At 58.4% G+C, this 14,174-nt stretch overlaps 1 protein-coding gene across 2 annotated transcripts in view; it reads right to left on the bottom strand.

Moving 5' to 3' along the window:
• Positions 1 to 3,511: 3,511 nt before the first annotated feature.
• The window catches only part of ITPK1 (inositol-tetrakisphosphate 1-kinase), a 161,060-nt gene continuing 150,397 nt past the window's right edge, over positions 3,512 to 14,174 (bottom strand). For both annotated transcript variants that reach the window (XM_036991712.2, XM_017680576.3), the window contains 2 exons: positions 9,908 to 10,070; positions 3,512 to 5,702 (listed from right to left, as the gene is read on the bottom strand). In XM_036991712.2, the coding sequence (XP_036847607.2) occupies positions 5,344 to 5,702; positions 9,908 to 10,070 (522 nt within the window). In that variant the 3' untranslated portion in view covers positions 3,512 to 5,343. The remainder of the gene's footprint in view (positions 5,703 to 9,907; positions 10,071 to 14,174) is intronic.

Raw genomic sequence — 14,174 nt, 5'->3', positions numbered from 1 at the left:
CCTCTTTCTTGACTCAGAGTGGGGGTCAGATGGCTTGGATTTGGGCAGAGGGACAGGGGGAGGTTCAGTCCCTCTGGGCAGCCCCTTTTGGGGCCACTTCCCAGATCCTAGCCCTAGGATTGTGGGAAAATGACTTTGCCCCCCTGAGCATGTTCCCTCATCTGTAAAATGGGGATGCTGATACCTGCCTCCGTGGGTATGGGGATCAAGGAACACAAGCAGAGCTGCCCCCTCTTCTCCATCTCCCAGCCACACCTGAGCTGGGGCCAGTTTGGAAACATCTTCTGCTCTCTGTGGCACCGGGTAGAGACCTTGACAGCCCCAGGCTAGTGCCTACCACCAAGGCTGCAGGCCCTGGACCAGCTTTGGACTTCCTGAGCTAGGGATGCGAGCTGCAGGCCCCCTCCGCATCAATCTGCCAGCCCCTTCGACCTGGGGGTGCACAGGACTTGGGCGTCTTAGATTCTCGCACATCTAACAGCTCCGCAGAGCAGGCAGGTCTGCCTCAGTTTAGAAAACAAGGAAACTGAGGCTCAGAGGGTGAAATAACACATCAGTCACAGGCAGGGGTGACGCCCAAAATGCTGAAACATGGGGACGGAGGGATTATGTGAACAGAATGGACCAGCTAAATACCAGGGCCAATCATTCAGCCTGTGAGTGCAGAGATGGTCGGCCAAGCCCTGACTTCAAGAAGTCAGAGAGCGTGGGCAAGTGTTCTGGCCCTCTCAGAGCCTCTTTCCTCATCTACAAAATGAAGATAATACTTAAATCAGGATCGGGTGAGGACCTGAGGGGCCCTGGAAGCCTGGAACAGGGAATCATTAGAATGAGTTATTGGAAGGGTCTGGGCAAGTCAGCCTCTCCTGTGAGGCTGGCAGGGGGACTGTCCGTGCTGCTGCTGTCTGCCCCCCGAAGCACAGACGGACACCCTCCACAGAGCTGGTGCCATAAGGTGCTTATTTTAATACGTTTCAAAGAGACAAAAGTTTGCCCTCCACCCTCAGCAGTTAAAGATATAATAAACACGACGCTAACTGTATTCCACTAGTCGGTCAGATACAAAAACATCCGCTATCAACACTAGTTAGCAAATAAAGGGAACACGGGGACATCTCGTCCCTGGAATAACCCATCCCAAGGACGGGCCACCTACACTGTCATCCTCACAGGGAGCACACACACAGCCAAATCGAAAGAGCCAGTGGAGAAAGATTCTTGGTTACAGAAGCCATGATTTTATATATATTGTATTTATAAACATCATATACATGTATGTATATAAACTAAGTACAAGCCACTCTGGGGTTCTGGTAATCATTACTCATGGACGGGACTGAAGCAAACAGCATTTGTCACACAGCACACAGGTCAGTACTAAAAACGGGAAAGGCCACTGTCCTGGTGAAATCACTATGCAGGAAGCTTTTGGAGAAACAGCAAGTTTCAGAGAGGTGTGAGCCCACACACAGCCCTGGAAGAAGAGGGTAGTCAGGCTGTGGGAAGGGGACACACCCCCAAGTTGCCAGGTCACTTGACAACTCTGGAGGTAAAGAGGAAATGGAACTATTTCTGGTAAAGGCCCCAGGTGGCCTGGGCAGACCCAGACCCAGAAGGAAGAGGGCCCAGGCTATTCCATAGTAACAGCTCTGCTCTGAATAGTGGGGCGGGGCAGGGGCAGGGGCAGGGGGGCCCCTCCAGGATTGCAGTGGCAGTGCTGTGCAGAGAAGGGGCAGCAGCACAGGCCCTTTGTCACCGAGGGTGGGGCCCAGGGAAAGTTGCCTGTCCAGAGGCTCTGACCACATCATCTCAGACTCAGGCTCAGGCACAGCCAGGGGGACATGGGTGGCATCAGTGCCTCGCCAGGCTGACCGGAGGTAGGAGCCCAGAAGCTTTGTCGAGGAGAGATGCACTTCTCTGTCTTGGGGACAGCCATGTGGAGGGAAGTGCTTTCAGGACAGCCAGCATCCAACTCAAGGTCTTGGGAGTGCAAGGCCCTTGACCTGTGGCCTAAGGGAGAGGTGCTGTGGGGATCTGGCTGGGTGAGCGGCCGCTTTCTAGGGACACAGGAGAATGTGGGTGCAACCCCCAAGGACATCAGTGAAGCCATGCAGTGGCTTTGTGGCCTGTGGCCGGTGTGTGTGCATGAGCTGAGGATCCATCCTCTAGGCTAGGACAAGGACACAGCCCCCCTGGTCTCAGAGTACCTGCCTGGCAGACAACAGCCACTTTTCCCAGTTGGCTTGAAAATGACAGCTTCTGGCCAGGGTTCACCAACCTTCCCCAAAGCCCACTTGGCAGTCCTCTGGGAGGAGAGGATTTTTTAGGTTGTTTTCACCTTCACTGAAGGATGAAGGTACTGGAAAGCCCACTTAAAAGATGCCCCACAGAACTCCTTGGGGACTTCGGCTGGGTCTGCTTCCTGGAGGTGAGGCTGCGTGGCTCCAGGCCCCACTGATCCATCAGGTGCTGCAAATCCAGACCCTCCATGATGCCAAAGGCGAGGACCCTACACGGATCCCCTGGGTGGACATGCAGCGTCTGCGCTCAGTGGGGCTGAATGGCTACAGCATCACATTAATCAAAGCGTCCGCAGGGAGAGCTGGCTCTCTACTCCAGGCTGCCCACAGCAGCCATCTCACAATTGACCCTCTGAACGTACCCAAGGCCTCAGTCAAAATACGGCCCTGCCACTTGCTCCTGGAGCCTACAGAGTCAGGAGTGCCTTCAGCGGTCCCAGCCACTGACCACCAGCAAGATAAATGCTGCAGGGCCGCAGACCCCACCACGTTACCGACTGGCCAACAAGCTCGGGAGTGAGAGTGCTAAGTGCTCCTGGGACACAGGCGGGGCCAACCCCACGGTCCACACCTGCACACAGCAGACCCTTCCCATGGGCCCTGCCATTTCTGGAGACTCCCATCGGGAAGCAGGAAGCCAAGATCAGCGACAAGGCCTGAGGAGAAATCAACTCCACGGACATTGTTCTGGGACTCGAACGGGCAGGGGCCACTCAGCAGTGCCTCAAGGCTGCTCGGTGCTTCTCCTCACTCACGTTCCCGGGCACAGCTCTCAGCCTGGCCAGAGGAGCCGCTGCTGGATGCCCACTAGCCAGGAGGGGGGTGAGGCGAGGGCTGCACATGATCCTGTGCCAACCAGTGGCTCCAGGGCCTTTACGATGCCAAACCCCGCCCCTTGGTTTCCACTCCCAGAAAACCACCACCCTGCTCGCTGCTCACAACAGAGCCAGTGGAAAACACGACGTCACGGGAAGTTACTCGGTATCTGGGCCCAGGATGCTAATGTGTGACCCTGGGGGTGACATGTATTACATGGGGACACAACAGGGTCTGGGGCCCCAGCCTGGCATCGGGGACATTGTACTCCCCACCTGATCTTGAGGCAGACCTGGATTGGAATTTCATTCAAAAACGCAAAGCTCTTTTATTCAGAGACAGGAAGAATGACAGAAACTTTCAGTGACATTTTGTAAACACATTGTGAAACGCAGTTTGATTTCAGTAGTTTTATTTTGGAGACAAAGCAGTGCAAGAGGCCAGCCACGCTTTCCTGCTTCCCTGGGACTCGGGTAGCCTAGGAAAGGCACAGTACAGACATTATAATCAGGATTCAACACCCAAGTCGTGTAAACGCGGCAGTCGGCAGGCCCATGGTGTCCAGGAGAGCCGGGCAGGTCTGATGGGCCCGCCTCACCCCAGGCCGCGCGCCGCCTCCTGGCAGTTACCACCCAGCCCTTTCTTCTCCAAGGTGGGCGGGACTGAAGGTACCTCCGAGCACCCAGTCAACAGACTCTCTTGGGGCACCCTTCCAGGACCACAGGATGGCCCAGAGGCCTTTCTTCCTTTCTCAAAGTGAACTGATATCTTAAATCAAGACACACTCAGGGTCCTTTGCATCTTGCCCAGGGCTCACACTGTCCGACTGACAAAGCGCCTCACTGGGCCCTTTCTCTGCAGAGGGGGATGTCAGCCCACCTGGGCTGTGGGATCTAGTATGATCAGCCAGTGGTCTGTCTGCTACCATCAGGGCCGGGGGTGACTAATGCAGGAGGGGCAGCATGTCCTCTGCGGACCTCTGGGGCTGCAGCTCCCTCGCGCCCGGCTGGCACAGTGCTTGGGGCTCGCAGAGGACATGGAAGGGGCTGGATCAGGCCAGCTGGGAAGCAGGAACTGGGCAGGTGTGAACAGGAGTGAAGAATATGGACAGCCTCCTGCTGCCCGAGAAGAGAGCCCCAAATTGCCTCCATGCTGGGGGGAGGCTCATCTGGGCCGACTTGGTGGAGAAGCAGGCTGCATTGCAGGGGCAAGGGCATCAAGCCCACACTTCAGTGTCCTCTGGTCTCCTCGTAGCCGTCAGAAACGAGGGCACGCTGGAGGCCCGGGGGCTCTTGGAATGACTTGCCCAAAGAAACAGCACAAATCCTTGGCACAGGCGGGATCTGCCCAGGGCCTCCCAGTCAGGCAGCCTCCTCTTGGGTCCTGGGAGCAGCAGTGCTTGGTCAGCTAGGAAGGCCTCCTCGCAGGGCTGTGTGGGACACGTGTTGGGGTACTGGACATGGAGAGAGGCAGCCTACAAGGCCTTGGCCTCCCCTGGAGGCCTTCTTCTCCTTCCCCTTCATGAGGGCAGCAAGTAGACCGCAGCCCAGACGCCCTGCTAGGAATACACCCCCTTACCCTGGCCCCTGCCAGGGAAACGCAGCTGCGGCTTCTCGCCAACTCTGGCTCCCACTTCCAGTAGGTGCAGCGGCACCCTGGGGCGGGTCTTCAGGCCCCACTCCTCACAAAGCTGCGGAGGCAGCCAGCAGCGGGGGAAACGCACAGGGCCAGGCCTCGGTGTGGGCGCTTGGAGGAGAGTGAGCCAGGCAACTGTTCGTTGGCTCTGCTCAGCTGCCGACAGCCTGGCCGGTGCGGCCCCCTCCAGGCTCCCTGAGGCCTGATTCACAGCAAGCCATCCAGACGAACAGATGTGGATATGCACACGCACTCACACACACACGGCAATCACACACACACATGCTCCACCTCACATTCAGACCTAGTGTTGAAAACACAAGCATGTGTAAACTCAGTGAAGAGATCTGCACAGCAGGTATTAGGCGGGATGGCCCTTTTCTGCAAGGCTGGACCACTTGGGGATCTCTTCCACATTCCCCCACCCACCCCTCATTCAGATCATCAGAAAATCAGGTTAAAAATTAAAAAAAAAAAACAAAAAGGATCAGATGGTTGGGAATTCTTAGTAGTAGCGTCCCCACTGGAAGCTGCTTGCCCAGCAGGTGTGCTCCGCGGCCCACGCCACCCCTCCGGGTCCTGGGCTCCATGGCTACTGGGAGGAGGCCTTAGTGGCCAGCGAGGCCACACAATGCTGCTGGAAGCTGGGTGACACAGCGGCGGTGCAGCCGAGTCTCTGGTGTGGCAGCTTGGTGGTGCCACCTGCACCCACGCTGCCCGCGTCGGCCTCCGCCATCCAGGGTGGGTCCCGGCCCATTGTGCTGCCACAGCAGCCAGGGCCAGTGCCGCATGTCCGCTCGCCTGCCAGGCTGCCCGCCTGCTCTGCCAGGAGCCTGCTGTGCCTTAGTGGGGCCACATCCCCTGCAGCTGCCGTGGCTGCACTCTGGCCCTGCAGGATGGTGGCGATGTGGTTCAGGAGGTCCGTGAAGAACTCGCTTACACCCTCGTAGCCTGGAGGAGGGAGACACACAGCACAGGGCCTCAGCAGGGGGAGGGGGAGGCGGGCTCTGGGGGTGGGAGCAGTGGAGGGCGCAAGGGCACTAAGGGCTGAATGAGTACGCGTGAGAACAAGTGAGGTGCCCAGCCGGCTTTCCTATAAAAGGAAACGCATCTGCCTGTTTCTGAACCCTCCCTGTCACCCAGCTCATGCTCACAACTCCTGAGGACTGGTTTGCTGACATGTGTGCATTTGAGCCTGTTGGAAAGTGCATCCTTCAGGGAGGACTCAAAGTGGGTGCTGTCATGATACCACTTACATAGGAAACCGAGGCTTAGTGGGGGAGGGGGCCAAGTGAAGCCACACAGCCTGGATTCAAAGGTGGATGTGTGTGGCCCCAAGGGGTGGTCCTTGAATTCAGCTGTCCCCAGTGACAAGCTGTAGACCTTAAGTGGATGGGAAAAAGCTCTGTGGCCCTGTCCCCTTGGGCACAGCTTCAGCATCTCATTTCATTACTCATGCCAAATGGCCTGAGGCCACATGGAACGTGGCATTGCTGGAGGTGGCACTACCAAGGTCCACTACTCACATCATGAATCAAAAACAGCACCAGGCTCCCCAGGTGTAAACTGAGAAGTCCCAGGGGAGGCTGCGGTGTGCACAAGGGGCTGGACTGGGGGTAATGCTGATCAACAGCAGCTCCTGGAATTGGCTCTGCTTCCTTCTTCCTGCCCATACCTGCCAGGAGGCTCTCTCTGCCCATGGTCTGAGCATCAAAGCTCACAGACAGAGACTGGGCACTGCCAACAAGGCCGATGCACACCCACCTGTCCCCCAACAAGCGGGTCCGTGTCTCCTGAACAGAAACTGCCGGGCCCCTGTCTGGAGGATCTACTTTCCAACAGGCTCAAATGCACATGTCAGCAAACCGGTCCTCAAGAGTCGTGGGCATGAGCTGGGTGACAGGGAAGGTTCAGAACCAGGCAGATGCACTTCCTTTTACAGGAAAGCCGGCTGGGCACCTCGCTTGTTCTCACACGCACTCATTCAGCAAACTGCTGAGGTTTGAGAGCTGGAGGCTGAGGGGGGATGCAGGGGCACCCGGAGTGGAAAGATGGATGAGCGAGCTGGCGCGCATGGCACTCCCACTGGAGCAGACCCACTACTGCAATGCCGCAGCTCTCTGTCCCCACTGCAGATGAGGCATCAGGCCCGAGGGTTCAGTGACTGGCTCAAAGACAGAGGACCGCCAACAGGACATGCGACTGGTCCCCATGAGGGTGAAGATGGTGCCGGTGGCCATGGCTGCTGCTTATCCAGGCTCACAAGCGCTGGCCTGGGGCCCACACTTCATGTTCCCAGCTCACGGCGTCTGGGAAGCCCCCAGGCAGGGGGCCCCAGGATCATCCCCCCTTTACTGAGGACACACAGCCACTACAGTGGCGGAGCTGGGATCTGAACCAGGCCGGTCAGTGCTGCTGAGCTTGAATACCATGTGGTATGGGTACCCCTAGGACTGGGGGCTTCTTTCAGCCCTGAGGCTGTAGAGGAAGGGCAGGGGCACCCGGGCACTTGGGGACCACCAGCAGGTACGCACAGCAGTGGGAGGAGAGCTGGAGGGCCATGTCAGGTCACCACCAAGGAACACAGCAGTTTCCTCAGCCACCACTCTGCTGCCCCAGAAGAGGCCTAGGGCAGGGGGTGCGTGCCCCCTGGGTGGTGTGGAGGCATGGGTGACCTGGATGCCAGGGAGAAGCCATGTGGGCCGCTCTGGCATCTGGGGAGAGCAGACTGAGGCGTGACCTCGCACTGTGCGAACGCCAGCCTCTCTGTCCCTGTGAGGCGGGGAATGTGATTCCTGCCATGCTCAAGTGAACACCGACGCCATCCCAGTGAGGGGCTAGTCCCCTCAGACTGTAAGAGCTGTCAGGATTTGAATCCATGGCTCGAGCTGGGAGGCAGGAAGCCTCTTGGGCAGGAATGCAAGGCCCTGATCCTGGTTCTACAACTTGGTGGCCATGTGATCTTGGATAAGTGACCCAGCCCGTCCCCATGTCCCCACAGGTGACGTGCTAACAGTATTTCATGCGCTGTGCTGCTGCATGGCAGACACTGACAGTCCTGGACACGGCCCCACATGCCGCCCCTCTGATGGGGCACAACCGGACACCCAGCACCCCAAGGCAGCCAGGGGAACAGGCCCACTCCCCAGGCTGGGCCCCACGGGAGTCCTAGCCCAGGCTCACAAACCAGGCTGGGAGAATCCAGGGAGTGGCTGTGGCCGTGGGCTCTGCCTCCCGGACGCCTCCTCTGCAGCCCCGGGCTGTACGCGCCCCCCACGGGCCTGCAGCCGGCATCGGGCTCCTCGTGCCGTCTCTGCCGAGCTCGGCCTCATCGCCCTGCTGCCTCGGAAACCCCTCGGCACCCAGGCCTGCCTCGGGGGCCCTTCCCTTGGCTTCCCTGGAAGAAGCCTTGCTGTCACGCTGGTTCACAATGACGGTCCCTCCTCTCAACACCCAGGACACCCCATCCACACAGCTACAGTACTGGCAGGGGCTGATTCTGGACCCTGCACAAATGCAAAGCTCAACCACAGAGCCTCATTCTCCCCACCTTGCACCCATCCTCCTGGAACTGCCCTGACAGCCCCGTCCCTCCAGCGCGCTGACTCGCCAGCAGCACCCCCACGTCCCCCCTGCTTTGGATCCTCCGATTTAGTATGACTGCTCCCCTGACGCGCCCTCAATTCCCTTGGCTCTCATTCTGCCACACTGGCTCATCAAGACCCAACTCCCCATCCAGGCTGCACCCAGGGCGACTGGAGAAAAACAGGCCAATGTCCCAGTGGGTCTGACTTGCTATAGGAGAAAACAGAGCTCGGTTGCCACTCCCTTTCCCTGCGTGCCGGGCTCCGCTCTGACCTCCTTGCCCCAGCCTGCCCTGTGCTGCTCCAGCTGCGATCCAGGCCTCAGGGCCCTGGGCCTCCACACTACCCTGCCTGGGGTGCTTTAGCAGGGGGCTCCTTCCTGTCCTGATGGGCTCTGCTCTCAGGTCACTACCTCAAGGAGCCCCTGGGCACCATGCCCTCTGAGGGCCCTGGCAGCCACGCTCACCTGCACCCGGGTCTGATCATCCAGGACATGCCATGGCCATTGGCCCATGTGCCCTGAATGACTGAGGGTGCCAGAGGCCTTCTCTGCACCTTGGTTTCCTTGGCTGTGAAGTGTGACACTGGCCAGGCCTGGCTTACATCCTCTCTGGAGTGCAGGGGGAACACACACCCAGCACCCAGCCCAGGGCCTGGTACAGCCCTGCAGTCATGCTCCACACCCCGTGCAGGAGGGCTTATCCTGCAGCCTGCAAATGCCACTGAGCAGTCCCCACATGCCAAGCATGGGCTCCTTGAGGGCAGGAATTGGTTCCCTGAACCCTTTTACACCCACTGAGCAATGACGCTGGCTTTACGCCTACAGCCAGTACTTGATAAAGGTAAGAGGGCCTGCCGGGAGGGCGAGGAGTCACTCAGCCTCAGTGTGCTCCTGGGAAGGGGGGCTCGTCCCAGGGAGTGCCAGCTGGGTATGTCACCATCATTGCCCCCGCAGGCTAACAGCCCCATGGACGGTGGTGAGCCCCTCACCGAGTTGAGATCTGAGTCGGACAGGGCAAAGCCGGTGGTACCAGCAGGCCCTGAGGGCCCAGCATGTGCTTCCACCTCTGCTCCAGCAGGGAGCAGGCGCTGCAGCTACGCGGAGCTGGCTGGCTCAGGGCCTGTCCACAGCGCCAGGGCTCAGGGGGAAGCAGCAGAGTCCTGCCACCCACCCGCAATGTGACCTGACCAATTCCTCCTTCTCTAGGGGCCTCAGGTTGCGACAGGTCAGCTGGGGGTCTTGTGCTCCCTCAGGCATCCTTTCAGCTCTTTAGATCAGTAAGGACCCGGGGATTGGCTGAGGTTCAGCCAAAAAGGCTAATGCTGACGGTGCAGTGACAGAAGGGGAAGGGGAAAGAGCATGTGAAGTGTGGCCCACCACACGCCTGGCGCTCTCACTGGCCGGATGTACGGACTGTTAGCACCTCACCACACCCCGGACACCCATTTTGTAGGTGGGGCTAATGTCTGGAAGGGGCTGCATTTACCTCGGGCACCACAGGCAGTTAGGGACGGAGCTGGTGAACCCAGTTCACCCGCCGTGTCACCTGAAGCCCCAGCCCTGCCGCTCACCGGGGAAGGCGTTGATGTCGATGACAGCATGCTGCCCGGTCTGGTTGTTGATGATGATGTCGATCCCGAAGAGAGAGACGCCCAGCGCCTGCCGCAGGGCCCGGGAGAGCTCCCGGATGACCTCATCACTTGGCCGCGCGAACACGCCCTCGATCTTGTCCAGCTGTCGATACACACGGGGGTCAGGCCATAGGTGGGGTAGTGCGAAGCCACGCCACACACTGAGACCCCCACGTGAAGCGCCCTAGGGCTGGCCTTACCCTCAGGCAAGGAGGCAGGACAGACCCGCCACAGTGGCCCGCGGATAACCATTTCCCAAGTCCTGCGGATGGGCAAGTACTGGGTGTACAGAGCATGTTACCCCTCTAGTCCTCCTAACGACCCGGGGGGTGGGCACTATTATCAGCCTTTTACACCCAGGGAACCTCAAGTTCTGAGAGGGTCAGGGGCTGTCCAGGTTCACTCAGCACAAAAGCACAGGGCTGGATCTGCACCCATTTGTTAGCCTCTAAACCCCTGACTCTCTCCACAGCAGGGGAAGGAGAAGGAGCCTCTTGTGAACCCCAGAGGATGTCATGGGGCAGGCAGCATGTGACCAGCTGGACCTTGGAGGTGAGGAGGACTGGCAGGGGCGGAGAAGGGTGGGTGCCGGGCCAGGCACAGTGGAAGTGGAGGCGCAGAGGCTCCTGCAGGAGACTGGTGAGGGCCGATCGGTGAGGCAGGAGTGGGCTGTAGGGATCTCTGGTTGGCGTCCCCATGCTCACCCCCGCCCCCACCTCCAGAGCCCGGAGGCCCTGTGGTAGAGGGGTCTGTGGACCAGCCTTCACTTGGGGGTGGTGGGGCTCCTGGGCGGGGCTCACTGATCTCCCTTCCCGAACGGTTAGCAGTGGTGTTTCTACACTGACTCACGCACGCCAAGCGGGCTACCTCAGACTGGCGACGCTGCTGCTCCTGTCTGACTCCCGGGGTGTGAGCTCAGCTTTCAGCGAAGCCCCTGTGGGACTGTCCCTTTGCACAGCCCTCCCCCCTGTGCTTATTTTCTGCTCTAGTCACAGCTGCCCTGGGACAGACACACAAATCTTCATGGGCTCAGGACCAGCCCTGGGCCAGGGCCTCTGAGGAGCAGAATGTTGCCCTAGTAAGGTTTCAGGGCCAGAGGGGCCTGGATATGGACCCTGGCAGTGACTTCCTAGCTCCTTGGTCTCATGGAAAAGTACTTGGGCTCCTTGTGCCTCAATTTGCTTATATGCAAAATGGAACCAAGGAACCTCCATCCCAGACTGCTGTGAGGGAATCAGGGGGGAATCGATACGAAGGGAGCAGCACACGGCTGGTGAGAGGAGGTGCTCTGTGCGGGCTCGGGCAGGCACAGCACCAGTCACCCCTCCATCAGCCAGAGGAAGCTCACAGCAGGTGCTTGCTAAATGCTGGAGTCCCGGGGGAAGAAGGGTGGCTGACCCATCAGAAATAAAGGGAAGCTGGGTCAAAAGTGCAACATAGACCTACTGTATGACCCAGCAATTCCATTCCTCGGTAGGTCCCCAAAAGACTGAAAATAGGTATTTATATGCCAACCTTCATGGCAGCAGTATTCACAAGGGCCAAAAGGAGGAAATAACCCAAATGCCCATCAGCACATGAATGGATCAACAAATGGTGCCATCCACACAATGGGAGAGAATGTAATGTGGATGGACCCTGAAACATCAGGTGAAGTCAAAAAAACAGGACACAACGGGTCACACAGTGTATGATTCCGTTAACGTGGAAGGTACAGCAGAGGTGAGTCCACAGAAGTGGGGGACAGACCAGCGGTTGCCAGGGGCTGGGAGGAATGGACGCCTGCTTAGTGGGGACAGGACTTCCTTTCGGGGTGATGGAAATTTCTGCAATGAGACAGAGGTGGTGATGGCACAACACTACGAAGAGACTTAAGGTCACTGAACTGTTCACTTTAGAATAGCTAATTGTGTATTATGTGAATTTCACCTCAATTTGAAAAAAAAGTGAAGCTGAGTCAGGAGGGCCAGGGACAGAGCCCTGGGCGCCAAGGACAAACGGCCATGACGCCAGCACAGGGAGCCAACATGGCGAACGGGGAGCTTCCAGACGTGTGCAGAGCAGGGACCCCCAACCTAGACACCATCTGGGCTCCACGGTGAAAGCCACTCACGCGGGCTCGCTTGACAGGCAGGGTCATGGAGGCCTGCAGCCCGCCGCCCTGGCATCCGATCTGGGGAAGCACTTTCTCAGCGTCACTTAGTACCTGCCTGAGCCTGGACAGGCGACCGCCACCAGGGAGAGTCAGAGGTCAGAGGGTCAGCCCCGCAGCAGCTTGGCCACTGGGCCTGCAGTCCCGGGCCCTCCCTGAGCCAGAGAGACCCGGGTAGATGCCTCTGCTGCCCCTTCCCCACCCTGAGCTTAATGTACCCTTTGGGGTCTCATTCCCTCACCCCAATAAATGGGGTAATAAGAATCCTACACTGTGGGACTGCGGTGAGGATCAAGAGCTAATGTTTAAGGCTCACAGCACAAGCCCAGCTGAAAGGGGGGCCACGGCTGCTGTGTTATTACAAAGTCTTGTGCCACGCTGCTCAATTCAGCTAAGGAATCTCAGAAACCCTTCTGAAGCTGTTCAATTATCTGACACTAAATTGCCATCCCAGGACAAGACAAAGTCATAGAAATCCTGCTCATGGGTTGTAAACACAAAGGATGTAAATACAATGATGTTCTGGAAGCCAAGGTGGCGATGGAGGTGAGATGCCCCTGTGGCTCACCCCACTCACCCTTGTCACCCATCACAATTGACTGCCCCACCTGCACTGTCCTGGGAGCCTTTCATTCAGGAACTCCCTGAACCCCATGGCCACCCCACAGGGCAGGATGGGGAAACTGAGGCTCAGAGAGGCAGTGTAACTCCCCCAAGGCCACACAGCTGGAATGCTTGGAGCTTGGGTCTCACCTCAGACAGTCCCGAGAGTGTCCACACTCTTAGCCAAAACCCTATACCAGTGTTCGGGGCCTGCAGGTTGTCTGTGGGACCAGGTCCACCCCAGGGGCACCCAGCAGGGGAGGGAGGGCAGGGACCCCACCCCATCGTGGGCCCCACCATGGGCGGGAGGAGAGTAAGTGTGTGTCTGGATGGGGAGCTGCCGGTGTCAGGCCAGCCTGTGAGGGCGCAGGAAGGGCTCTTGTCCCAGAGGAAAAGGGGACGGCTGGCTGCACTTCCCTCTTCTATTGTGCCACACTGTCAGTCCTGGGGGATCCCTGAATTCAGTCAGGAGCTAAGGGAGGAAGACGACAGTGGACACTACAGGTGGAGAGAAGGTCCCGGAAATATCTCTAGGCTGACCTTTTCCCATTTTACAGATGAAAACAATAGGCCAAGTGATAGCCAGGTGATTACCCAAGGAGGTCGCTTCCAGGTAGGTCTCTGCTTGCGGCCCTCACAGGGGTGCCCTGGAGTCAGCTACCAGCCCCAGTGGTCACAAGGGCCACACTGCACAAGGTGGTGGGCAGAGACAGCCTCTCAGGAGGTCTGTGGAATGCTGGCTCCACCGAGAGTCACTGGCCACACGTGCAGGCAAGAAGCCCCTCAGAACTGAGCTGGCCTAGGGACTCTGAGGCTCAGAAGACCAGCAACCGTTTCTTGCCCAGAACACTTACTTACGTCTCACGGTGTGCCCAGCAAGGCGCCAAGAGGCCCTGTTTAAGATCGAGCTGTTCCCCAAGCTTCCCTGACCACAGAACTTACTCCTAGGGAACGTCTATCAATATCCTGAGGGAGGGTGGTGTTCCTGCCAGGTCCCTGCCCGCCTGTGTGCTCTGCTGAACCCTCAACACACAGCTGGCTCCTCAAAGGAACCAGAAACAAACAGAAAGTGGACAGGCAGTTTGGGTGGGGGGCAGGAGGTAATCAGGACAAGTGCAGGCTCTCCACATGAAAAAGGGGAGTGAGACCCAGGAAGAGGGGTCTGTTGTGGATCTGGGGGTTGAGATGGGCCCAGGGCAGGTGACTCGGGAGTGGGACACCGAGCACAGGGCTCCAAGCGCAGGGGAAGTGGTGGCAGAGGCCACTGGCTCCCGAGACTTAGGCTGGGAGCAAAGGCTGGCCCAGTGGCGATTTCTACCTACCTGCTCTGGGCAATGGTTTCTCTCTAGTCACCAGCAAGATAAGAAAACCTAAATTCCTGGAAGGACCTGACTTTCAAACAGACCAATCTGGGAGCATATCCCAGCTCTGCCTGAGTGAACAGCCCTCTGA

Source organism: Manis javanica, chromosome 8 (genome assembly GCF_040802235.1).
Source record: "Manis javanica isolate MJ-LG chromosome 8, MJ_LKY, whole genome shotgun sequence".
In the NCBI taxonomy this organism is placed as follows: Eukaryota; Metazoa; Chordata; class Mammalia; order Pholidota; family Manidae; genus Manis; species Manis javanica.
The sequence above is the reverse complement of the archived record's forward strand: the minus strand, read 5'-3'. Positions and strand labels throughout refer to the sequence as shown.